The sequence below is a fragment of the Engraulis encrasicolus genome, chromosome 16 (genome assembly GCF_034702125.1).
Source record: "Engraulis encrasicolus isolate BLACKSEA-1 chromosome 16, IST_EnEncr_1.0, whole genome shotgun sequence".
Classification (NCBI taxonomy): Eukaryota; Metazoa; Chordata; class Actinopteri; order Clupeiformes; family Engraulidae; genus Engraulis; species Engraulis encrasicolus.
Window position 1 is genome coordinate 36,593,235 of NC_085872.1, and position 25,003 is coordinate 36,618,237.

A 25,003-nucleotide genomic window follows, 5' to 3' on the forward strand; every position below is an offset into this window, starting at 1 on the left:
TGCAAATTTGATTAATTTTAAAGCGTAGCACAATAGGCTTGAAATTGATTGAAATTTTGAATTGCAGTGAATGGTTTTTTTTTTGTAAAATCAGTGCAGAGTCTGTTTTCATCAGTAGTGAGGAAAGTCATGAAGACTATTTTCAACTTTTTAGAAGAGTCCCTTGGAGACTTCAGCAGAGCGGGATTTTCAAAAAGGCGTTGATGCACCCTATTCTATAATATATACATTTTTGACCACTAAAATGGTCTTTAAATGAAGGCATAATTTATTTGATGTTTTGAATGCTATTTTTTTGTGATGCTGGTCATTTTCTTTTAAATACCATGTACAACCCCCTAGTAGTATTACACAGTGAGAAATCTTAAGCAAACTTTTAAAATATCTTTACACCAGAAAAAGAGTGTTTTTTTATTTTATTTTGGCCTTTCCGTTTGTCAGCTTTTGGCCTTTTAATTTGTTGGTTTTTGGCCCTAGTTCACACGTAAATGATGGTTTCTAAGGGGTTGTGTATTCTTATCATATTAGATAATCAAGGACTGTCAGACCATCACTGAACAGTTACTCCAGGCTATTCACTTTTGATGATGCTGTAGTCATCCTGAATAGCATTGTTTGCATACTTACTCTGTAAATAAATTGTTATTTAAATACATGCTTATCCACACACATCCCTAGTTTGTAAACTATTTCTGCAAAGTTCTTGATTACATAAACTAAGAATGTTCTGGTCATACCTAATCCCATTTTTTTTCCTGATTTCAATTTATAACAGGTAGTAAGAAAAACACTGAGGAACATGTCTGATTCTCATAAATCTTTTTCTCACATGACATTATATTACACTTGATCATGTCATTCACCTCATCACATCCTGAATTTGTAAATATGGTAGAATTACGTTCTTGTACAAATGAATCTTGTTGGGTGACCTGTGTGGATGGGAGGGATGGAGGGACAGTTATGTGTATAAATACTATAAGCATTGTAAATAGTAACAGATTATCCTGAGCTTTGCATGTTGCGTATAATGTAACATTAATAAATGCATAATTTATAATAAAAGCACTTTGAAATTGTCATTTTCAGTGTTCCATTTGTTCCAGTGTTCCACAACAGTTGCATACAACTCGATGCTGTGTTCCAGACCCAATCCAAATTAGTGGGAGATGGAACAATTTCTACCTCCCACAATGCCAGTCAAAGTGGGCTACAGATCTAAAAATCCATAGAAAAGCCAGATGTACACTGCCGGTCAAAAGTTTGGGGTCACCACACTTTCCTCCCACAATGCTTCTTTCTGACAGTTAAGCTTATTCCTTTTCAATTTCAGGTCTGGTATAAAATCAGTGTATAGTGTTATTGTTCCCTGAAATTAATGCATGCAACAAAATAAGCAATGTGATATTGGAAAAAGTAACTGTTGAATGGATTTACTTGCATAGACAATGCATAGAATAGACCAAAATGTATCACTAACTTTTGACTAATCAAAGTGTGCCTTTACTAAGGTAGTGTCTCTTGTCTGGTGTACTAATCAAAGTGTTGACTCCTTTGGCATTAATAATAGCCAGTTGCGATTCTACAGATTAATTCCCGGGACATGAGGTCCATAATTGCCCATGAGCTCTATGAGCCCCATGCATGCAAAAGTTGATGTCTGCTCCTGTCAATCCATACAATGCCGGATGATATACACATAATTTGAAAGAGTAGAATCTACACTTTCCAACGAGGTATGGCACTGGCTGGCACACTAAAACATCGCTGAGACAATGTATCGTGCATTCATAAGTAGGTTCATTCTGATGGCTAAAAATAATGCAGCTACTTTGACTTGAATTTGTGGACGAGGTGGCAACTCAACAAATGTCATACACCTACCATTGGAAAGGGCAGAAACTGAGCTTTCCGATAGTTCCATGCATTCTCTGATAAACCAAAGAAATGTCTGTAGAATATGTAATGTATAGAATATGTAATAAATGGGTTAAAAAGCTTGGTTAGTTTTCACTCTTCTGTCCACTTTAACCAATTTTATGCGTAATCGAACCTTTTTTCACCTGTGGCTGTTCATACTTTCCGTTATTCCATTTCAAGCTATTTAAAAGATGTTTGCGACTTGAATTGCAAACAAATAACTGGAAAAATGAAGGTCACCCCAAACTTTGAACGGTAGTGTATGTAGAGCACAAGTTCAAAACTACAGGTGTAATCAAATATGTGTAAGACAACAACAATAATAATAATAACGCTGTAATAATAATACAGTAGTAGTAATAATACAGTATATATTTTTAAAAGGTGAATAGAAGCTTTAGGCCCTGTTTTTCATTGAGGAAAACGGGCAGGTACCACTGGAGTCTGATTTGTATTTGTATTTGTATTTGCATTGACTATTAGTAAAGGAATTCAAAACAGTTTTTTGTCTTGCCCACTACATTTCCCTAGTGAAAAATTGGAACAGGCATGGATGGTAAATGCAGACAAAAGTAACCACAAACAATGCTTTCCTAGATGTGTGTCCTACCCATTGTATTTGGATTCAGTATATGAAGTGGTCTGATGGTATACATCCCAATGTTAGTCCTGCAAATCTTAAAATGATGAGATAAATGGTTGAGTGATAATATTCTGCATCATCCAATTGAGAAATATGGTGACAGAAGAACTTGAGAGGAGGATGTGATTTGAAATGCTCAATAAGCCATGCGGGCCTTCTAGTCCTCATGGGATGAAGAGTATTGCTTGATATGGTATGGTAGCCCTTTGGGCAGGAGGAGAGTATGAATGTTGCATACCTATTTCCTTATTAATCCCATATACAGTCAATCCGGAAAGTATTCACAGCGCTTCACTTTTCCGCATTTTATTACGTTACAGCCTTATTCCAAATTGTATTCAATTCATCTCTGTCCTCAAAATGTAACATAAATATCCCATTATGACCATGTGAAAAAAGAGTTCTTGAGAGTTTTTGAAAATTTATTAAAATAAAATAAAAAACTAAGAAATCATATTTACATAAGTATTCACAGCCTTTGCTTAATACTTTGTAGAACCACCTTTGGCAGCAACTACATTCATTTTTTCATTTCGAAAAAAAGGGATTAAAAGGGAGGTCATCGGTGTGTGTTTCAACCTTTCTTTACATACTTTCTTTCTCTGCACTTTATCCCATTTGGACTAGTGAATCATATTGAAGTACACACACTAGTCCGTAGCAGTGGGCTGCCTGCTGAGAGGCGCCCGCGAGCAGTGTGGGAGTTAGGTGCCTTGCTCAAGGGCACTTCCGCCGTGGTCCGGTCATGCATTGAACCGGGAACCCTTGGGTTGCCAACCCAGTGCGCTAACCACTGAGCCACGGCTGCATGCTTCTTTAGGTGTAATTCAGATTTCCAATGTTGACGGCATTCATACATCCCCAAACGATGTCAGTCCCACAACCATGGTTGACTAGCCAGATGATGCACTTTTTTTTTGTTAAACTCACTTGTTTACCACCACACATCCTTGACGCCATCTAAAGAAAATTTGTTTATCTTGGATATGGAGCACTGGAACCATGTCATGTGGTCTGGTGAGACCAAGAAAAACAAATTAGCTTTAGATGGTGTTAAGCAAGCAACTCTAAAGAACTCTGTTTTTCACATGGTCATAATGTGGTATTTATGTTACATTTTGAGGACAGAGATGAATTGAGTACAATTTGGAATAAAGCTGTAAAGTAATAAAATGCGGAAAAAGTGAAGCATTTCACAGTTAAAGTTATATTCAAGGAAAAGACGCCCCAGATGATGCTGAGTAGAAAACATCCCAAGTGGCATTTCTCGTTCGTGCCAGCAAATAGGCCTACTGGATGCCATCAAGACCACCTGAGATGATTACAGGTGGAGCTGGGTCACCAAATGGGGAGCTGCCATGATGTTCCAGAGAAACATGACACTCTTTGGCCATCCTCTGTGAACCTTGATCTGAAACCAAGTGATAATGTGAGGGATGTCTACAAAAAACTGACATCCGTTCCAGACAGTGGATTACCTTTGTGGACAGTTCCAGCACTTGGAGCAACTTTGCCACTCTGCCTTCTCCAAAGCACCCCAGTGGTGCTTGATTTTTCATTATGTCGTAGGCTACTGCACCATAGGTCTATGCATGGGGAACTGGAGTAGGGTTGCCCCGTAGGATCTCAAACCTGGGCCTACTGGGGTACCAAATGGGTTACGCACATGCATGGGGGCCGCTAGGGGGGGGGAGTGGTACAGATTCTAAGGGCCCAAGCACTGATAGGAGTCCTTAAGGGGGCCCAAGCACTGAGAGGGGCCCTTAAGGGGCCCCAAAATTCGAATCTTTCATGGGGCCCAACATTTCTGGCAGCGCCCCTGCGCACATGTACAAGCGCATGATGATTTTTTTATTTATTTTTTTCCCAATTGTATATAGTAAATCATGGATTAAAAGAGCATGGTGTCCTCATTTCCTTACCAAAACAACACGAGCTGGTTAGGTATTAACCACTGGTATTAACAGATGTGCCACTCTCAGGTCTATCAAAACCCATCCTTGGTATTGCAATGCTGGCCTGCCAGGATGACTGCTTCTGCCCTGCCAGAGGAAGGATAGGGCTACTTAGTTGCATCCTCTTTCCCCCCTGATTTATTCGATGGCAAGATGACCCTTGGCAGCACGCGTCCAAAACATGGGGGCTCACGAGAATTGCAAAGCTCATAGCAAACTTGGCTAAATGAATAGAGCTATCACAGAAAAACCAGGGAGTCTCTGAAGTCTAACGGGACTGTGTGGCTAGTTCTAATGTTATCGTCTCAGCCCGTAGATCTCAGCTGGGAGCATAGATTTAGCACACAGACAAGAACTACATGTCGCGTTGATTTCCCTTGTCAATTGGAACGAGAGGCTCTGTTTGATCGCCGCCATCTTTGTAGAGTGGTTAATGCTGCTGCAACAACCGCGTGATAGAGTGTGATACGCAAATGAGCCTGTGGATGGCGGCAAAACATTTTCCGATAGTGTAAAGAAGGACATGTAGGGCCTGTACCAAGATGGTTGGAGGCTGGGCATGCCAAAAGGCTGAACTTGATATCTCGCAGTGCTGTTTCTACTATGGGAGCTGGCTACACTGAGCAAGAAGACAAGTATTCACGACAGCGACGTTGTTCACGACTGGATGCAAGTGAGAGATGCCTCTTGTTACAGGCAATGTAGCCAGCATCAGCAATGTAGCGTTTATCTTTAAAGCGTATTTAATACCTTATTTTACAGCTTATGTTATTCGTCCTGCATATATTTATTCGCTATTTTGTTTGTAGTTTAGGTAACCTGCGACATCTAATCGATCGCTCGCTGATTCGGTTAGCCAGCTGCAGGAAGCTTGCTAACGTAGCAAGCTAACCTCAAAATATAGAACCTAGTAGATACTATTAAGCTGTCAATCTGTGACCACTAAATAGAAAATGACTGGAGAGAAGATACGTGCCGTGCGTAAGGACCACAAACCAAGGAAAAAGGAAAACATACTGAAATCTTACGAAGAGACCGCTAATGTCACTGAGATGGTTACGTCGTCCACCACCGTCGACACAGAAAGGACAAATATAGCTAATAGGATATTTCACAACCACAACAAACCACTTAAATCTTTGCAACTACCAGAAAACCATTCGCAGATCAATGGAAACGTTAACACCGACACATCTATCGGTGTCATCGTCGACGACAACAGGAACCCTATTATTTTGACTTCGGGAGATACAGAATTCCCTGTCCACGAATGTGTGTTCAAAGGAGATGTACGTCGTTTGTCATCCCTCATCCGGACTCAAAACATAAGCCAGAAAGATGTTCATGGTGAGTACGATGGAGGTTATAACCCTTGTAAACAAAGTATTCTTGGAAAATGTAACGCAAGTTGTCCGGACGTATTTTTTTTTTTAAAAACAGTGTGTCATCATCATTGGGCCAGTTTTCCTTGTCATGCACATGGATGCGAAGGATTTGCCTAATATTGTCCTCTCATCAACAGGGAATACGCCTTTGCACCTCGCTGTTATGCTGGGACATAAAGGTGAGGAAAGAAGAAGATAAAAACACAGACATAAATGTCAAAGACTAATGAAGGTGTTTTGAATATGCGCACCATCATGGTGGTAGAGTTGCAGTACACTGTGTATGCAGAGCTGACAGGTTCATAGGGATTTTGGCTCAGCATCACTCTTGTGTTACACAGTGACCCTATGCTGGTGTTTCTGATCAACTACTCTAGTCTTCCTTCCACATAGGCTATATTTTGGTAGCCCGACAGGTCAGACCAGGCTAAGATTTTGGTAGGCCCCATAGGCCAATTCATCCTTTTTCTAAGAACTCTTCTTAGAAATATCACCCCTAAGAGTGTCATTGTGTATCGATTAGGATTTAAAGGTTAAGTTTAAGGTTAAGAAACATTGACAGAATGCATTGTGGGAACAAGCAAGCAGCCAAGTAGATTTAGTAAAGCCACAGAAAATGTTATTCTTTGTGAACTCAGATTATTTCAAAATGAGTATTAAGCAAGCCTCCCTAAAACCACTTGCCCTTGCTAATTGTGTTTTGATTCTGTGTGTGTGTGTGTGTGTGTGTGTGTGTGTGTGTGTGTGTGTGTGTGTGTGTGTGTGTGTGTGTTTTGGGGAGCTTTTCCCCATTCAGCATCCTGATTGCAAATGAGAGTATGACCTTTTTAATCGTGCTTTTACGAAATATTGAATAAAACTTACGTCGGGCCTACAGGCCTAACGTCACAAGGCCACAAGCAACAGGAAAGGACAGGAGGAAGCAGTTTGTCTTGCACCCTCTGACTTGTTTTCCACTTCCTGTAGAGTGTGCCCACCTACTTTTGGCCCACAATGCCCCCGTGAAGGTGAAGAACGCGCAGGGCTGGAGCCCCCTGGCTGAGGCCATCAGCTATGGAGACCGGCAGATGAGTATGTGAACAATGCCAACCTTGTTATCACCACCAACACCATTGAATTTTGAATGCATTTACAGTGAATTTCTTGGTTTGAACACCTGACCAAATCAGCCATTGAGGCAAATGTGGATGAGTCCGTGTGGATGTGGATGTGCCCTTGTGGATGTGCCCTTGTGGATGTGCTGTAGGGACTTTCCATTCAGAGATGTCAAACCTTGTACTGCCACACAATTGTACTCGGGGCCCAGTCACACAATCCCAAGCAGGGTACACCAGCCTATCAGGGTACAATGCAGAGATGATGCTGATAATTGGCACCACAACAAATGACAGCATTGTGACTGTGAACAGTCCACTGGGGTTGTCCGGTGTAGGCATGCTGTGATGGCAAAGCCCATCACAACACCCTGAGGCGGTCTACTACTACATTAGGCATCTAGCCTGATTAACATCGACTTTCAAGAAGGTGTTGCGTCACTAGGAGGGCGCGGTCTGGCTATTCGCAGGCATCCCTCCTCATTGAATACCTATTGTTGGCGCAGTAACGGTCCCATATATAGTTAGTTTGGTCCTTACATTACTACCCAAGATGCTGGAGCTGTTTGATATGATTCTTTATTATAAGCCAATTTAGGTTTAGGGTGGCCCAGAGTTGCTGGTGTGGAGTCTGCCCTCACGAGAGCAGCAGCAGCAGCAGGCACCTGAGGATACGTGCCGTTGGCTTCACCCACCGCTGTATGCATGTGGCTAACAAGCCTGGTCTACGCCCGGCGGCTCACTCACTGCTTCCATTAGGTTGCCGTCTGCCATTGATTAATGGCTTCTGTCACTGCAGTTGGTTCGACAGCCATCCACCCCCCACATCCTACTACTCCAGCCTGGCCCCCACCCTACCTTGCCCTGTGTGTGTGTGTGTTTTTTTTGTTTTGTTCCCCTGTGGTGGTCAGGCCACCGCGGATGTAAACAAGTGATGAATGCTCCCTCTCTCTCCCAGGATTAAGGCATGAACGTGAGCGGGTCCACCCGTGCCGCCGCCACCGCTGCCGCAGCAAACTAATTACATTTACTGCATCGCTGTAATCCTCGACTGCACAAATGGAAACGGTTTTGAGGTTATAATGCCATGTTTCTCCCCCAGATGTGCTTTTAATGGCACTCCTGGCAGTTGACAGATATGCGTCTACTATCGCACATTGCTTTTGCTACCTGAAAGGACACAGACGGAACGAGCAGAGTTGCTGCTTCGTTGCTTGTGAATTCTTTTATTTGAATGTCTGTCTGTCCTGTCCTAGTTTTTCGCTGATGGATCCACAGGTCTCTGAACGTGGTGGCAGCAGAATGTGTCATGTGATTAAATCATCACTCAGCCACAGTACTTGGCATGCAGGTGTGCATGTTGTCTGGTTAGTGAGCAGTCAGTGTGGGCGTCTCGGCCTTGACCTCTGTCAAGGAACTTGGAGGGTTAAATGTGAATTAATGAGTTGATTGATTCTGCATTCTGTTTAATTCCATGAAAGGTTTTGTATTGAGCACAATTATTTTTTAATTGGTCTGCTCTGCACAGAGTTCTTTTATTCCAATGTAGTTGAGTGGATTGAAAAGCAGGAGGGTCTACAACTGTGCTATTTCCCAATTGCATGTTTATTAAAATAACTGCCTCTGTTAAAGTAGCCTCGCGACGCCATTCTCTGTACTCCACCCAAAGGTTTTGGCTCCGCACATCGTCTGGCAAAAGCCTCGAGCTCGGTTCTCTCAGTGTTGCGCCAATCAGCAAACAGTTGAGAGTGGTGACGTAGAACTCACCCGCGAGCTCCGTTACTGATTGGTTACGGTAACTATATTCACACTTTCGTTTTGTTATTTGTATGCTTTTGCGACGCTATAACGTAACAGGCATGCTAATAAAGCACAATATGGGTTCTAATTTGAGTTTGGAACTTCAATTAATTTAAATGATAGAGTAAGATCAGACCATCTCCCATCGTCCACGGAGACTGATTCCTTTTGCCAGACTGATTGACGTAGTCAACAGTCAGCTATTCGCCCAGGCTACTGTTAAAGCAGTGTTTCCCAACCTTTTTTGTCTTGTGTACCCCCTAAGCCTTTTTGTCCTAAGATGAGTACCCCTCACTCATGCTCTATTATGGCAATGTGACTATTCCCCATGCATTTTTTTATTTTTTCCACGTACCCCCTGCAGTGTGCTCGCGTACCCCTAGTGGTACACGTTCCCCTGGTTGGGAAACACTACCTTAAAGGACACTGTGCAGGAAATGGTCAAAAAAGGTACTGCAACTATGCTTCTCATTGAAACTGGGTTGCCTATCACCAAATTTGATATTTACATGAAAGTGTACTAAGTAATAAACAAATATGTTCTAGTATGGTCCAAGTGGAGTCATTTTTGCAGCTAAAAATGGCTATTTTTGGAAATTCAAAATGGCGGACCATGGAGAAGATCCCCCTTTTCATGTATGAAAAGTGCAATTTTTCCATATACTTAGAATTTGATCATGAAAAAGGTAACATTAGTGAATGAGCAGCATGAATTCTGGAAGTAAACAACAAAAAATCTCACACAGTGTCCCTTTAAACCAAACTGCCACGGTTGGAACATTCATACCAATACACTAGATCTCCCCAGTCAAATGTTTTGCTTCGTCGAATGAGGTCACAGGATCCATCAAATAATCATAGTGTGTTGTGTGTTATGGGTGCACTGCGCACGAGGGACTGAAACAGCGATACATCAAGTCCAAAAGGCTGACAGAACTATTGCGCAGTGGGAAAGTGTCCCGCTCCCAGCCTTGGATGGATTTTTGGCAGTGTGACACTGCAGTGTAGTTGTGCCTCTCTCAGCACCACTGGCACAACTGGACTGATGGTACAAGATTCATTTGCTTGCATGGCACAGGTGCGTGTGCGTGTGCGTGCGTGCGTGTGCGCGCGTGCGTGCGTGCGTGCGTGTGTGTGTGTGTGTGTGTGTGTGTGTGCGTGCATTTTGCTCGCATATGGGTGTGTATGCTGGGTTTTTGTCTCAAGCAACATTCTTAATGGAAGGTCAGGCGACCCTTGGAGGCCTGTGCTTGGCTTCAATTGGGGGCTGGGGCTGGGGGGTGGCTTTGGCAGCAGGAACACTAGTCTTGGTCCTCAGAGACAACCAAGGACACAGAAGGGTAGCCAACCCCCAGCCAATGGGCCTACTTAAATCACGAGAAGCAACCGCTTAACTGGTCCCCTCTGCCAAGGTCGCATCCCATGATTGGCTAGTCATTGCTGACATAAGGTGTCAGCAGGAGACTTAAGTGTGTGTGTGTGCTTGTGTGTGCGCGTCGCACTTGTTTGCGCGTTTGTGTGCGTGTGCCAAGGCACACACACAGAAATGAGAGCTCTGCCATCATTTCTCCTTTTGCAATTCGAAGTCATAGACAGAGCATTGGTCTCGGCTCATACCTCATGCTCGTACACTGAATTCTTACATAATACATGCACATTCAGTACAGAGCCACGCGCGCATATGCTCCACTAGCAGTAGAGCACTCCTCTGATGTGGAGATATGCTGTTAAGTGGCCAATTCATCTGCCCTGGCTGACACTGGCTTCTGTAGCCCTTTTTTACTTTGTATCAACCACAAGCTATCTTCATGGTTGACCTTATTATTAGTTGTCTGGATATTTCCCATTATGTGCTTAAACTTCAAGAGCATGCGTGTAATGCTTACCTGTAAGCAGGACTTGACATGAACATTTCAGGTCTCGGTGAGGTACACCTGTCAAACTGTAACGCAGGTGTCCTAAGGCGAGCTCGGGGAGGACAGAAACCTCCCGTGGAACAGAAGGGAAAAATCTCGCTTGATTTTTGATTTTCAGTATGAATACGGATCGTGAAAGCGGGGCCTCGCGATCCTTCTGGCTTTTTGGGTTTTAAGCAGGAGGTGTTAGAAAAGTGACTAGCCAGTCCGCCTTTCTTCCTAGCCACCATTGTATCAGGTTTTTTGTGGGTTTTTTTTAACTTATAAGCTCAGAAGATGAAAGCCTGAAGCAAGATGATAATTGCTGTTAAGTATAGACTCCTACATGAAAATAAATCAGACAAAATGCATGAAATATTTTCTTAAAATACAAACCATTGAGGCAGAAGGGGCAAAAAAGGAAACGAAATGTATGTTTCTCTGAAATGGCATACCCAGGAATAAGCTTCCTGGCAAAGTGGCTAGTGACACTGAAATTATTGCCAGCCACAGCTGAGATAAATCATAATTTGGCCGGTAGGCACTAGGCAGGTGTCAATGTTAAGCATTGTGTGTATGCCTACAAAGGCTTTTTTTTTCTCACACACCTTATTTGAAATACTATCTCCACGTTAGCTGTTGTTGTCATTTGCATTGTTGGGGTTGAAAGTGTTTGAAGGCCGCAGACTGACTGATGATCAGGGCACTGCTGGTAGCAGGGCAGGATGTCTGTGAAGAACGCCATTTGCCAACATTATGTTATTCAATGAGTTGAGCTGTAAACAGCAAGATGGCTTCCTAGGAGCTTAGAAGATAATTTGTTCTCACATTTTCCTCTGATGTTTTTCGAGCTCCAAGAAAAAGTTCAGTTGCTTACTAACTAAACTCTGGAGTGGACAACAGCAGGGCTATTTTCTACAACCTTGTTGGCTGCTGAGTATCAGTGCTCTGGGATGGCACACTGAAGGAGGCGGCAATTACACCAATCTACCAATCCACACAGCACTGTACCATCACTTAGCTACACCAACCTGGTGGGCATTTCTCGACAGTGTAGTTGCTAACTAAGTTAGCGACTTACTTGGTTGCAATGTCATTTTTCCATTGGTCACTCCTAAGTTGCTAACTGGTTAGCAACAGCAATTGTGAGAAACAAGGTCCTAAACTGTTCAAATGACTCCAAGACAGGTGTTCAACCTTTCTCACTTGCTGGCCCCCACACCTTCACATCTCACAGGGCGCGGAGAGAGACCAGTGTGGTGCTGGCTGGCTACCTGTGGCCATGACACATGCAGGTCATGCAGTCCCAGAAAAAAGATGTCCTGTAGCCTGCAGTGTTGCCTGTGTGTGTGTGTGTGCACGCTTGACAGAACTTCACTCTCCCGGTACAGTGCACTACAGTGTAGTGCAGCTCTGTGGAGAGAAACAGCTGTGTCAGCAGCAAGCACACGTTGGCCTGCACATGTGAGCGGGCACATACAGCACATGTGTGGTTTCTTGGGCTGTAACGATATTGGATCGAACCGAGAAATCGCGATACTCGCAGTCACGATATTGTATCGTGATGTAAGGAGGCAGTATCGCTTTCAAAGTTTTGTTATCCTTCAGTCCAGAAAATAACCATATGATTCGATGCGATAGTGCTTCCAAGTTTCAAATGAGATACATTTCAGAAATCGTCGGGTGTATCGAACCGTAGGTCAAAAATTGTGATACGAACCGAATGGTGAGTTTAGTGTATCGTTACAGCCCTAGTGGTTTCACAATATCATATCAGGCCCGTGTTTTGTGTCTTTATCACATTTGTGTGTGTGTTTGAACAGTTTTTATATGTGCTTGTGTGAATGGGTTTGTATGTATTTGTGTGAATGGGTGTGTGCAGTGTGTCCTTATGCCCTGGGTCATCTACTTAGTGTGTGTGCGTGTGCGTGTGTTTTGAACTATATTAGATCCGTTTTTACATTAATGGTATTTTCACGTTTCTCAATTAAGTGGATACAGTGCTTCGTATATGCCAACTGTTTTTTAATCCTAATATATTAACGTACGACACTAATATGCCAACACTGCCAACGTGGAAAAGTAAGATCTCCTGTGCGCTCCTGCTCTTAGCAAACTGGTGTGTCACAGACTCACAGGGAAAGGACCGAGTTCAAGGTGAGAAAGAAGATCACCAGAGCATCTCGGATGTCGAAGGTTAGTCTCTGCTTTCATTTAGAGCAGTGCCAAACTAACATTTCAACGTGTCTTCATCAAAGTCCAAGACATGGTAACGTTGAAACATTAGCTTGGCATTGCCCTAAATTAGTTAATTATTGCTTAATAATTAGTCTAAATTCTCAACGTTTTTAAAATGAATGCCCCCTTGACCTCCTCATGAGCCTCCCAATGCCCCCTTGACCTCATCATAAGCCTGCCAACGCCCCCCATAATATTGAAAAATGGTTACTAACCCCACCCCCACTCAGCTGTATCCTTCTCAACGCCCCACTAGGGCTTCCCAACGCCCCCTGGAAGGCTGTAGTGCCCCCGTTGAGAAACACTACTCTAAATAAAAACAGAGAATAGCCTTCCACATTTGAGATGCTCCGGTGATCTTCTTTCCTACAGAGAACTCTGCCAACGTGCTTGTACTGTATTGTTACCGGACGTCTTTATAGTAAATTAGCCTTCCCAACGATCTTAATGTCTGTAAATTCAGTAAATTATGGATTTAGGTTATCCCTTGAGAATAAGCCACTCAGAAACACAGAGGTAACATGGTGATATGAAATCCACAGAGGTCCACAGGTATTAGCCTGTGCGAATAGGACATTAGATGCTTTTGTCATTAATAATCTGAATGCTTTTGGCATTCAGATTAATTTGAAATGACAGTCGAATTTGGGTTTCTGGATTTGGTTGTTGATCTAAGCAAATGTTGGCGTTCTATTTTGTATCTTTTTTTTTCTCGTGCACATATGTTTATGTGTGTCTGATTTAATTTGCTATGTTTTGCTTACTGTACAGGAATGTTGTTTTTGTTTTTGTGAAAGCATAGATGAGAGTTTCTGCCTACGCACACACACACACACGCACTGCACGCACGTTTCACGTGTGTGTGTGTGTGTGTGTGTGTGTGTGTGTGTGTGTGAGTGAGCGCGTGAGTGTGTGAGCGCGTGCGTGTGTGTGAGCGCGTGCGTGTGAGTGAGCGCGTGCGTGTGAGTGAGCGCGTGCGTGTGAGTGAGCGCGTGCGTGTGAGTGAGCGAGCGCGTGTGCTTGCGTGTCTGTCTGTGTATGAGTGTGTAATTGTCTGTATGGGCGTCCTGCTGAGCTGCTCCTGTGTTGTTTCTGTTTGTAGTCACAGCTCTGCTTCGAAAGCTGAAACAGCAGTCCAGGGAGAGCGTGGAGGACAAGAGGCCCAAGCTGCTCAAAGCACTGCGGGAGGTGAAGGACACAAGCATACACGCGCAGTACGCTAGTATACACACACACACACACACACACACACACCATCAAACTTTACACTGCTACATACCCACACTACACTACACACACACACACACACATACCGTGCACTACTATGGACACACATTCATTACACAAACGCACACACACCCCCAGAGCATTACCACAGACACACACAATAAATAATGATGTTTGTCATCAAATGTATACATTTAAATTTTCTATAATTGCATTGTTTTCTATTCTTTTTATTTAGCTTGGAGACTTTTACTTAGAACTTCACTGGGACTTTCAGAGTTGGGGTAAGTGTTTTCAAATCTTACATCAGTATAAACCAAGGCTGTCAATGTCCATTTGAATTAATTTTGTAAATGCAGACAGTGGTAGTGATGGGAGAAGTGGAAGTACATTTGCTTCATACCAAAGTCTCTGCATCAATGGGAGTAAATGCTTTGCTTTTTCCCCCTAACACTTAATAGTAATTTCAGCTTATAAAGCATTAATAACAACGAACTAAGGATGAACAGAACATTAACACATATTTGTAGATGACTGGTAAATGTTATGTTAATATTTCAATTTTCATCAAACATTTACATATTGTTTGTAAATGAATAAAAAATACTCTGATAAATGGTTTGTAAAATCTTGGAACACATTATTTGTAGGTATTTTATAAAGCATCATAAAACGTAACAAATAATTAACTAATGATAAAAAGCATAAGCAAATGTTTTTTATTATTAACTAAGTCTTTATAAGCATTATAATGTGTTACCGCATTTTTTTAAATTCATTCAGTAATGTTCACTAGGGGTTGGTCTTTGTTAGTTTTCCTACTGCCTAGGTGAAAATGTCGCATCATAGTTTGGCTCGGATCCCAGTCATTGTGCCCAGCAGAAGAGCCATTATAGGGTCTTTCAATCACCCGGATAATTAGCACAGTCTATTCTTGTTTGCCATCAGAGAGAGTTAATTGCTTTGAGGTTATGTTGCACTTGTGGTGCTATGGATTTATCAGGAACCGCTAATGCTCTGCACAGCCTATTTTTTTCCCTTGTCAGATTGCACTGTTCTGTTCTTTACTTAAAGACATGCTGATGGGGGTGAAAACTGTATACTTTTTTTAACAATTATTATTATTGTTGTTGTTTAACCCTTTCAGTCCCTCTTCTTTCACGGATTTTGCCATCTGATGCTTGCAAGATTTACAAGCAGGGAAACGACATCAGGTATGTGTGGGTAAATGAGTTTGGTGTGTGTGTGTGTGTGTGTGTGTGTGTGTGTGTGTGTGTGTGTGTGTGTGTGTGTGTGTGTGTGTGTGTGTGTGTGTGTGTGTGTGTGTGTGTGTGTGTGATGATACAATGTCATATATGAGCTACATTTGAGTTAGTGTGTGGGTGTCTGCCGCAACACTAGCCTGGTAAACTAGCCCCTCCCACCAGCGGCCAAAATTGTTTTTGCCTGTGAGGTCTAGCCTCAGGCCCTGAAACTGGCGGACCAATCACAACGCAGGAGATTTGCTTTGAATCTTGCAAAGTGGACAGGGTTTTGAGGGAGTGACGACAAAGCGTTGGCCGATAGGCACAGACACTGTTTGACTGGTTGTTCCCATCAACAATCTTCCGATGTCTCATTGATCGGGGCCAGACTAAATATTCACATTTAATCTCACATTTAGTCTGGCTTGCCAGCACATCTTTATGGTATGCCCGTGGCCTTTGTTTTGCTGTGTTTGGCAGGCTGGACACCACCCTGATCGACTTCAGTGACATGAAGTGCCAACGCGGCGACCTCAGCTTCATCTTCAGCGGCGACGCACCGCCCGCCGAGGCCTTTGTCGTCCTTGATAACGAGCAGAAGGTGTACCAGCGCATTCATCACGAGGTGAGTCTCAGATTAGCTGCCTCCCCTTCATTAGGCAGTGGCCCAAGAGGAGATGGCTGCCAAAAAACATGTACAATCATGACGAACAATGATTGTTGTCCTCCAGACAGAGCCAGGACACACACCACTGAACAGATTTGTACACTAACTGTGTGTGTAGTGTAGCTCGATCTTTGTGTGAATGTAGAATATATGTGATATCCCTACACCTTCATCCGTGGTCGCTAGTACCCTAGGCAGTACACAGTAACCAATATTCTGTACCTCTAAATATTTGGGCACTTGGGTAAGCAAAAGTGTGAGCTGATGATAATGACAAGTATCCAATAGTTAGATCCGGTCAATTTATTTTGCGATATCTGATTGGATGAGACGCGTTCTACTGGCATTCTACGCGTCGGTAAGGAGGATGATGTCTAGGTGGACATCATCCTCGGAGACTCATCACACCTAATAATCACTCCGCCGTGGATAGAATGTAACCAGGGCCGCGCATTTTGAACTCGCCATCATTCTATCTCATAGTATACTGCGGAGAAAGTGAATGTAACCAGGGCCGCGTAGTTTGAACTCACCATCATTCTATTCCATTGTTCTATGCTGGACTAAGTTGGGCGCACGCACGCCCGCATGACAGAGAGCGTAGGCTATCCCAGTTGGTAGCTGGATTCTGGCAGAGAGGAAAGATTCTATCTGATTCTAGTGCAGTTGTCTGGGCAGTTGGCAGACCTCTGCGGCCACTATTTCGTAGTCTTTTGAAGGCAATCTAACATGTAGCCTACTTTAAATATTAAGATAGTTTCAAACGGGGGATATGCGAGACAACGGACACTTTTTTGACACAGAGACAGAAAGGCTATGTCAGTCTACTGCAGTGTATGAGAACCGCTATAATCGGATCTCATTTGTGCTGCGGGAGAGGGAATGACGAGGAAGAGATGCTCTTAAAAATATAGCCTAGGCTATCAGCAATTGCCGTCCACCACGTGCAAATTAGTAGGCTACAAAGTGGGCATCTGGAAGCAAGATACCGTGTGCCATGCGATTTAAAATCATGGCCGCTTGGAACTGGAATGAGTTGCCTTTTCGTTTAGGAGGGAAAACGCGAACCCCTTTCTCGGGTTCGCACCCACATCAGACGTTTGCATGAGAAAGTGTTTCAGCAACAAAGTTGTAGCCTGCAGTAGCCTAAACTTTAGCAGACATCGGGGTATCATAGGCCTACAAGGGATTGATTTGTGTGGTTGTGCGTGTGAGAACAGCGCTCGGATCTCATGCGGCACTGGAGAGGAAAGGACGAGGGGGGTGTCTTTACGCAGCTAGCAGCAAGTTTGCGGTCCACAAAAATGTGAAAATCAATATCGGCTGAAAAAGGCTTATAAAATAGGCATCTAACTAAAATGTTCAAGTTGCACAGTGTTTTCATTTATCATGCATCATTTTAGTAGGCCTAAGCAAAGCCCAGTTGCAGTCCACACAGAAATGCACTTCACACCGTTTCATGGAACTTTGCGCGCTGGCGCTGTCGGCTTGTCAGCTCGTCATTGCATAGCAACCATACAATCAATTCGGAACTACTTTGCTTAGCGGAGCAGGTAAACAAAGTATGATTAAGGTAACTAATAAACACGAATTCGAACATTTATTCTGGTATTTTGTTGGCAAATGAACTATTGTATAAAAGCAATATGACCCTCGTGGTCGGGATGATGTGCACTGACATCCTCCCTGGTGTGATTGCCGACGGCACTCAGCCTTCGGCTTCATGCCTATGGCTGAACCACACCAGGGAGGATATCCCTCCCACTCGGGTCATATTGCTTAAGTACGGTATTCAGATGATGATGATAATGAAAAGTATTCAGATGTTTCTTTATTTTTTGCATTTGATATTGAAAGGGAAATGGCCCATAAAAAGCTGCTCTGTTGATTCCAGGAGTCGGAGATGGAGACTGAGGAGGAGGTGGACATCCTGATGAGCAGTGACATCTACTCGGCCACCCTCTCCACCAAGTCCATCACCTTCTCACGCAGCCAGAGCGGCTGGCTCTTCAGGGAGGACAAGACCGTAAGAGTTTTTGTTAAGCTCGCTCTCTCTTACTCGGCCTGCGTTCTCTCTGGGCCTGTGTGGGACTCTCTCTCTTTCTCTCTCTCTCTCTCTCTCTCTCTCTCTCTCTCTCTCTCTCTCTCTCTCTCTCTCTCAGGCGCGCGCACGCACACACACACACACACACACACACACTCACACTCACACTTACACACACCTCACACAAATACACACATTTTCATGCACTCTACTCATGCACACACACACTTGCTTGTTTCTATCACCTTTTGTTCTGTCAAAGACAAGATGACATTGGGTCATTTACAATCCTTGAAGTTGTCCAGAGTTAAAGTCAAATACCATATGTGGGGCTAACACTGACATATCCTGCGATCAATTATTTTACCCCTGGCTTGCTGTTCAGTACCCTTGGCTGGATGGCATGGATGTCTTATGTACAGTATGTGTTAGCCTATGTGTAAACCATTTTCTGTCTGTCTGTCTGTCACTCTCTGTCTCTGTCTCTGTCTGTCTCTCTCTCTCTCTGGCTCTCAGGAGAGGGTAGGGAACTTCGTGGCAGACTGCTATGCGGTGAACGGCCTGGTGCTGGAGTCTCGTAAGCGTCGTGAGCACCTGAGCGAGGAGGACATCCTGAGGAACAAGGCCATCATGGAGAGCCTCAGCAAGGGGGGCACTCTGGCAGAGCAGACCTTCGAGGTGAGCCAGGACAATAGACACAATATACACATGTTAGGGATGTCAACTATTCATCTATGAATCGACTTTAATCGATTAATGTGTTAATCGATAAAAAAAAAACCGAATCGCATATAACCGTCAATTCGACAAGAGAGACCCAGGTGGAATTTAAATCACCTTTGGATTAAAAAATATAGATATTGAGGGGGGTATTGAGATTTCGGGGGGAAAACGCCACTTATCAATTAATCGTAAGTCGATCAATAAGGTCAATCAACTAACAATTAATGTATTAATCGAATATTTGAATCCCTAATACTGTACATGTAAATGAAGTGGAATAGAATTGACTGCCGTTATTGTTTCGACATCACTTGTTCTCAGACAGACATTCACTCTGATTCAGGACCTAGACAATGTGAATTGCATACAATTGTCTTGGTATTTTTGTGCATTCACGTCCAATGGCTGCATTCACTTTCAGTGACTATTGCAGGTCTCGTAGATTTTATGCATCAATTGGAGGATAGGTGGTGTGAATACAATGAAGTCAACGATTTAAAGTATAATGTATTCATTTTTCGGGACACCCTGTATAAAGTATGTACTTATCATGTGTTTTTTTCAGGGTTTCTGCACATTTTGGATCACCAAATATAAGACTTTTTAAGACAAATATAAGACCTCTGATGATAAAATATAAGACCACCGCTCGGGATGAGGCATTGCAATATTGCTAATGTTATTAGTTTGCATTGCTATAATGAAATGTAGGCCTAGTACATAATTATATATAATAAACAATATTATATGACTACTGTGCTTTTATAGTGTAGCCTAGGGTAAACACAGTGTAAGCAGTAGCAAGGTGTAACTGATCTGTAGGCCTACAGACACCATGCATGCATATGGTCAGTTAACTGACAACTGGCATTTAATTGAGGGTCCCACGCATGTTTTGATGGCCTATGGAAAAATCAGATGAATGTTCATCAAATACCTTTAAATGTACACATTAAAATGGCTCAACAATTCATCATTTCTGATGGATAAATAGTTGAATGCACTTTGCTATTAGGAGAGAGGACACCTGGTGTCAAAAGGGTTAAATGTATGACTACTCTGAGTGCCGTTCCTCCTCCTCCAGCTCGCTTTATCAGAGACGGGTAGCAGAAGCAAGCGTTCTACTTTGAGCTTAGCCTGTCTGTAGTTTGTTGTTCTCTAGAATGTGCGCAAGAAACAGCGCACAACTTGGAAGCGATTTCCAGCATGTCCATAACAAGCATTTAGCGCGTTTACCGTTGCCCATCTGGTTACCGGTTTGGACATTACGCACCTCGCCAGATCATTGGCTTCGTACATATTCTGTTACTCATCCGATTTCGTATTGCCTCGCGCTCACTTCCTCATGCTGCCATCATGTTAACGAAATCATTTTGCATTTGACAGAGGCATCAAATAGCCTGTCACGTATCTATAGGCGATTTTGAAAGTGTAGGCTATTGCATGAAGGAACAATTATTTTCGAATACGGTCATAATAGACTTTATGAAATGAACCCTTTACATTTAGCAAACACTTCTACCCAAACGCGAGGGCATGGCTAACATGCTTACGATAGACAACATTCAAAACTTACACTCAACGACTGATTAGGCTATGCGTCCTCCCGACACAGTTAACATCAAGCTTCATATTCCGACGTTGCTTTGGATAGCAGCTAACCGTTTTATTTCTTGTCCTCAAGCCACATTACACTGGACGTGCATCTATCTACCCATCTCGATTCACGTTCATATTTTTTCGACCACTTTTTTGACTGTTTCTACTAGAACATGCAAGTAGGCTAGACGCTGCGCCCACAGGTCTGCGGTTGCCCCCCGCTGTGTGGCCAGCGGGCTGCGCTGCGCCACAAACACAGATCCGTTTCCTCTACTTTTCCGCATCTTGATAAGGGACGTATGCCGGTTAAATAAGGTTTATAGCGTCAAAAAATAGACCTTTTTTCTTACACTCAAGCTACCCAGATGAAATATAAGACCTCCCACGTAAATATAATACCACACTTCCAAAAATTGGCGAAATATAATGCTTTATAAGACCTTAAAAAACAAATATTAAAAGTAAGACTTTATAAGACTTTTTAAGGATCCGCGGAGACCCTGTTTTTTAATATGCATTTATATTTTTTATATCTACTACTTGTCTATAGCTGAGGCAATTACACTGGAAATAAAATTCAATCCATCCATTTCTTGGTCTACTCCTAGTCTACTGTGTCAGTTTGCCCAAAGACAGTCCACTTGGTTGAACTCCATTGGAGTTTGTTTTGTTTTGTGCTGTTGAGAAGCTTCGTCGAAGCAAGAACAGTTACAGGTATGAAGTTTCTCAGTAGAGCCCTGCATAGCAAAAGCTGATGGCTTGGTGATATCAGACATTTCAAAGACCACAACGCGTTTCAGCAGTCATGATGCCTTTACTTCATCATGTAGTCAATATGACTAAAACTAAAACTTGAGAAAGGCCATACGGGCCGAAACGTTGTTTTGTTAATAAATTGCAGCACGATGGACACGAGTGTGCGGTATCTTTTTTTACAAAATTGATCTTGCACCCGCAACCTGCACCTCGAAACCTCTGGTGTGCGTTGGTTTCCTCCTTCAAAAAGTAGGCAATATGACTAAGCCATCACAAGAGGCTTTTTAATTTGTCATAAAAGATTTCCTTTTGTTTCTGCATCTTCAGTTTACCCCCCATCCAAAGATCACCTCAACCAAACTTTCTCAGTATAGTACTCAACTAACTTTTTTAGTGAGAAGCTGCAGTGCATGAAGCTGAAGCTGAGTACATTCCACCGTGTGTGTGTGAGTTAAAATGTGTACTGTAATGTGTAGGTGCTAATATAACATCCCCCTGTACTTTGTCCATTGCAGCCGGTCCGAAGGCAGTCCCTGGGTGCGCCCGAGGCCAATACCATCTCCTGGGAGGAGTACATCACTGCAGAGCAGGGAAAGTAAGCATCACTCCACTCCAGCAGCACTCCGGGCTCTGCTCTCGCTTCTGCTTGCACTTCATCACTTATGCATCAGCACACCGCTAACCGCTGCCCTCTGAAACGCCGTGCATGGCAAAATGCGGCACAGACTTATCCTTGGCTGTACGCACTAGCACATTATGCTGACTCTACAATACGACTCAAACCTCCCTTACATTTCCTTTGGTAGAATTATTAAGTTGCACTGTTTCACACGAAAGATTACATTGCCTACAATGAAGATGGTCTGTGTTTATGCTTGGAAATGTGTTCATGTGTCTGTACTGTGCACTGCACGGTGTGTCCATGTGTCTGACAATGGGGTGGTATGTGTGTGTGTGTGTGTGTGTGTGTGTGTGTGTGTGTGTGTGTGTGTGTGTGTGTGTCCGTGTCCTAACAGTGTTTTAGCAGTAGTATGGTTTATTTCTCATGGTTTTTATATTTGAGTGATATGGACAGAATGGTTTCTTTTATTCTATTGTTTTCTCTTATTCTTACCCATATTTATTTATTCATTATGTTGTAGTGTGATGTGAGTTTGACTTTGTGTGTCTTTTTATGTCACTACCAAAGAGAAATTTCCATTTCATGTAAGTTAAATGGACAATAAGGAAGTCTAAGTCTATGTCTCCCTCTCCTCCAGCCCTCCCCACCTCGGCCGTGACCTGCTTTGCAAAGAGAGCAAGAAGAACTTCAAGGCCACGGTAGCCATGAGCCAGGACTTTCCTGTGGGCATTGAATCGTACGTAGCCTTCACTCCTTTCCTCTGTCTGAATTGTATGTATCCTTTACCTCTTTCCTCTGCCTGAATCCTCTCCACGGGACACGGGGAGTTTTTAAGCTCTTGCTGTTTATCAACAGTGACACTTTGAATGCTTCATACATCTTCTCCTGCCTGTGTCTGTCTGTCCGGCAGGTTGCTGAATGTTTTGGAGGTCGTAGCTCCCTTTAAGCACTTCAACAAGCTCAGAGAGTTTGTTCAGATGAAGCTTCCTCCTGGGTTCCCTGTCAAACTAGGTATGACTGTTAAACATATCAAACATTGTGTTGACACATGCTCACTCTGGGAAAAAAAGCATAAAATCTTAAATGTGAAATTGTATGTCATTAGTATTGATGGATGACATGTATCCATGTGACTTATATGTGATTTATATATCAATGTGTTCCAGACATCCCAGTGTTTCCCACCATCACGGCTACTGTGACGTTCCAAGAGTTCCGCTACCGTGAGTTTGAGAACTCGCTCTTCACTATCCCAGACGGCTATAAGGAGGACCCCAGCCGCTTCCCTGACCTCTAGACCATGATCGTGTGCATATACATAAAAAAGGGAGATGCCACATATTCCACCTCCACCCTTCCCAACAAAATGAAACCCACCCCCACTCCATGACCACACTAAAAGGAAAACAAGACTGGAGACTAGAGGAGAAACTGATTGCATTCCACTGTGGAGTAATGTCTGAAAGTTTAGTTGTGGAAATGGATTTTAAGTATTAATTACAACAAAAGCCATTCATATTTTCAGTTGGTTTACCACATTATATTTCCCCAGTCCTTACCTGTTAGCAATGTTTAATGTCTGTGTGGGCCGTGTACCTTGGATGAAATCACGCGACATATCTTTTTCTCTTTGCCGAGTGCATTGAATCTGTAACCTTGTGAAATGTGGTGGATGAAAGAGACCCTTTGTAGAAATGTTTAATACATTCTGTGTGATGTAGCCTCCATTTTTAATTGGATTTGCCTTTTGATTTCAAGTGATGTACCAGTGTACCGACTGAACCTGATGCCTGTGCTGTGAGGGACATTTTAGCCTGTTGGCACTAAGCTGAAAACAGAAGAGGGCATTTTTTGACAGGCATACATATATAACCTGTAATCTTTCCCAGTTCTGTCTGTGCACTACAGTGGTAATCACTGATGTGCCGTTGTACTGTTTGTCTGTCTGTCTGTCTTGCCATCCTCACTGTGTTCTGTTTGAGAGGTTTGACAGGGCCAGTGAGCGCATTTGTCAGTAGTACCCCACACCCCTCTACCCCTGCACCAGATGTGCTTGCAGCATGGTGTGCATATAACACTAAGTAGCTCATGCCCCCCACTCCACCCCAAATCTACAGAGATGCAGCTACAGCTGAACTCGGCCACCGAAAAGGGCAGTGCTTAAAAAGTGCTGGGACTGCACTGTGAAGCCTCCCAGGCAAGGCAAGGCAAGCTTGTGATGTGCAGCTGTCTGAGGTGAATGCTAAAACCTTAACCAATAGTGAAGGAGACTTTTTTTGTTACATTATTGCTGTTGAAAGCCTGACCACTCCACAACCTCCCCATTTGTCACTTAATCGCAGCAGCCAGCGTACCAAATGAAGCCCTATGTAGCAGTCACGCACTTTGCCGCATATCACCGAACCTCCCCATCCGACTTGAGGAGTGCAGAACTCCTGATGTAAATGCACCAGCACTACAGCAGCTCATGGTTGACCAGAATACTTTTGTTTTTCCTTCCAGTTTTTACCATTTGTTTTGTATTGTTCTTTCATTCTGTAATCATAATGTGGTTTGGTTTCACCGTGTTCCCCAGCTGTGGGTCCTTGAACCCATGCATTTCTATTAACACTAGAACATTCAGTGGAGAGCCTTACAAAGAGCTTGGACAGTCACCTCCATGCAATGTATTACACCTTCAATAAATAAAGACAATGTTGACATCAAGAGCAGTGACTTACTACACCACGAGGTGTTGTGCGAAAGACTCCATGTACCATTTGTGGTATGGCTCTGTTGTAAAGCTGTTAAAAACCCACATTTTTAGTTAATGCCATTTACAGACACTAGTTCATCCCACTTTTGTACTGAACATCTGAGAGCTTGAAGCATGTTATTTTTTCTTTCAAGACAGAAGATTCTTGATGTATACGCAATGGAAACATGACATTAGAAACCACAGACCTGTACAGTTAACACATTATGCTACAATATTTTCATAAGGATCCAAGCAGGAATAAAAAAAACACATATGAACTGACTACTTGTTTTGTCTTCTCTCTGTAATTATTTTTTCCCCAATATTTCTTTTCAATACTTTCAATTACTTAGTCCTGGCTGTGCATAGTGGCACATAGGGCAAGGACAAAGGATCTCCACCCATCCCTTTTGGCAGCCTTCTTCTCAAAAGGTGCTCCACTTAAGGGATCTTT

At 43.0% G+C, this 25,003-nt stretch overlaps 1 protein-coding gene across 1 annotated transcript; it reads left to right on the forward strand.

Annotated features, from left to right (window-relative positions):
• Window positions 1-5,161: 5,161 nt before the first annotated feature.
• Window positions 5,162-24,831, forward strand: LOC134465719 (ankyrin repeat domain-containing protein 13C-like). Its single transcript, XM_063219538.1, has 13 exons — window positions 5,162-5,865; window positions 6,041-6,082; window positions 6,870-6,974; window positions 14,033-14,118; window positions 14,396-14,441; window positions 15,305-15,371; window positions 15,882-16,026; window positions 17,963-18,094; window positions 18,629-18,790; window positions 21,706-21,785; window positions 22,450-22,548; window positions 22,723-22,823; window positions 22,979-24,831. The coding sequence occupies exons 1-13, from the start codon at window positions 5,472-5,474 to the stop codon at window positions 23,107-23,109; spliced, it is 1,590 nt and encodes a 529-aa protein (XP_063075608.1). The 5' UTR covers window positions 5,162-5,471; the 3' UTR covers window positions 23,110-24,831.
• The last annotated feature ends 172 nt before the right edge of the window (window positions 24,832-25,003 follow it).

Bases quoted from the DNA above. Each gene is read 5' to 3' on its own strand.
- LOC134465719 (XM_063219538.1), top strand. From the start codon at position 5,472: ATGACTGGAGAGAAGATACGTGCCGTGCGTAAGGACCACAAACCAAGG. The intron at 5,866-6,040 runs GTGAGTACGATG...TCTCATCAACAG, and splicing joins AAGCCAGAAAGATGTTCATG to GGAATACGCCTTTGCACCTC. The intron at 18,095-18,628 runs GTAAGAGTTTTT...TCTGGCTCTCAG, and splicing joins TCTTCAGGGAGGACAAGACC to GAGAGGGTAGGGAACTTCGT.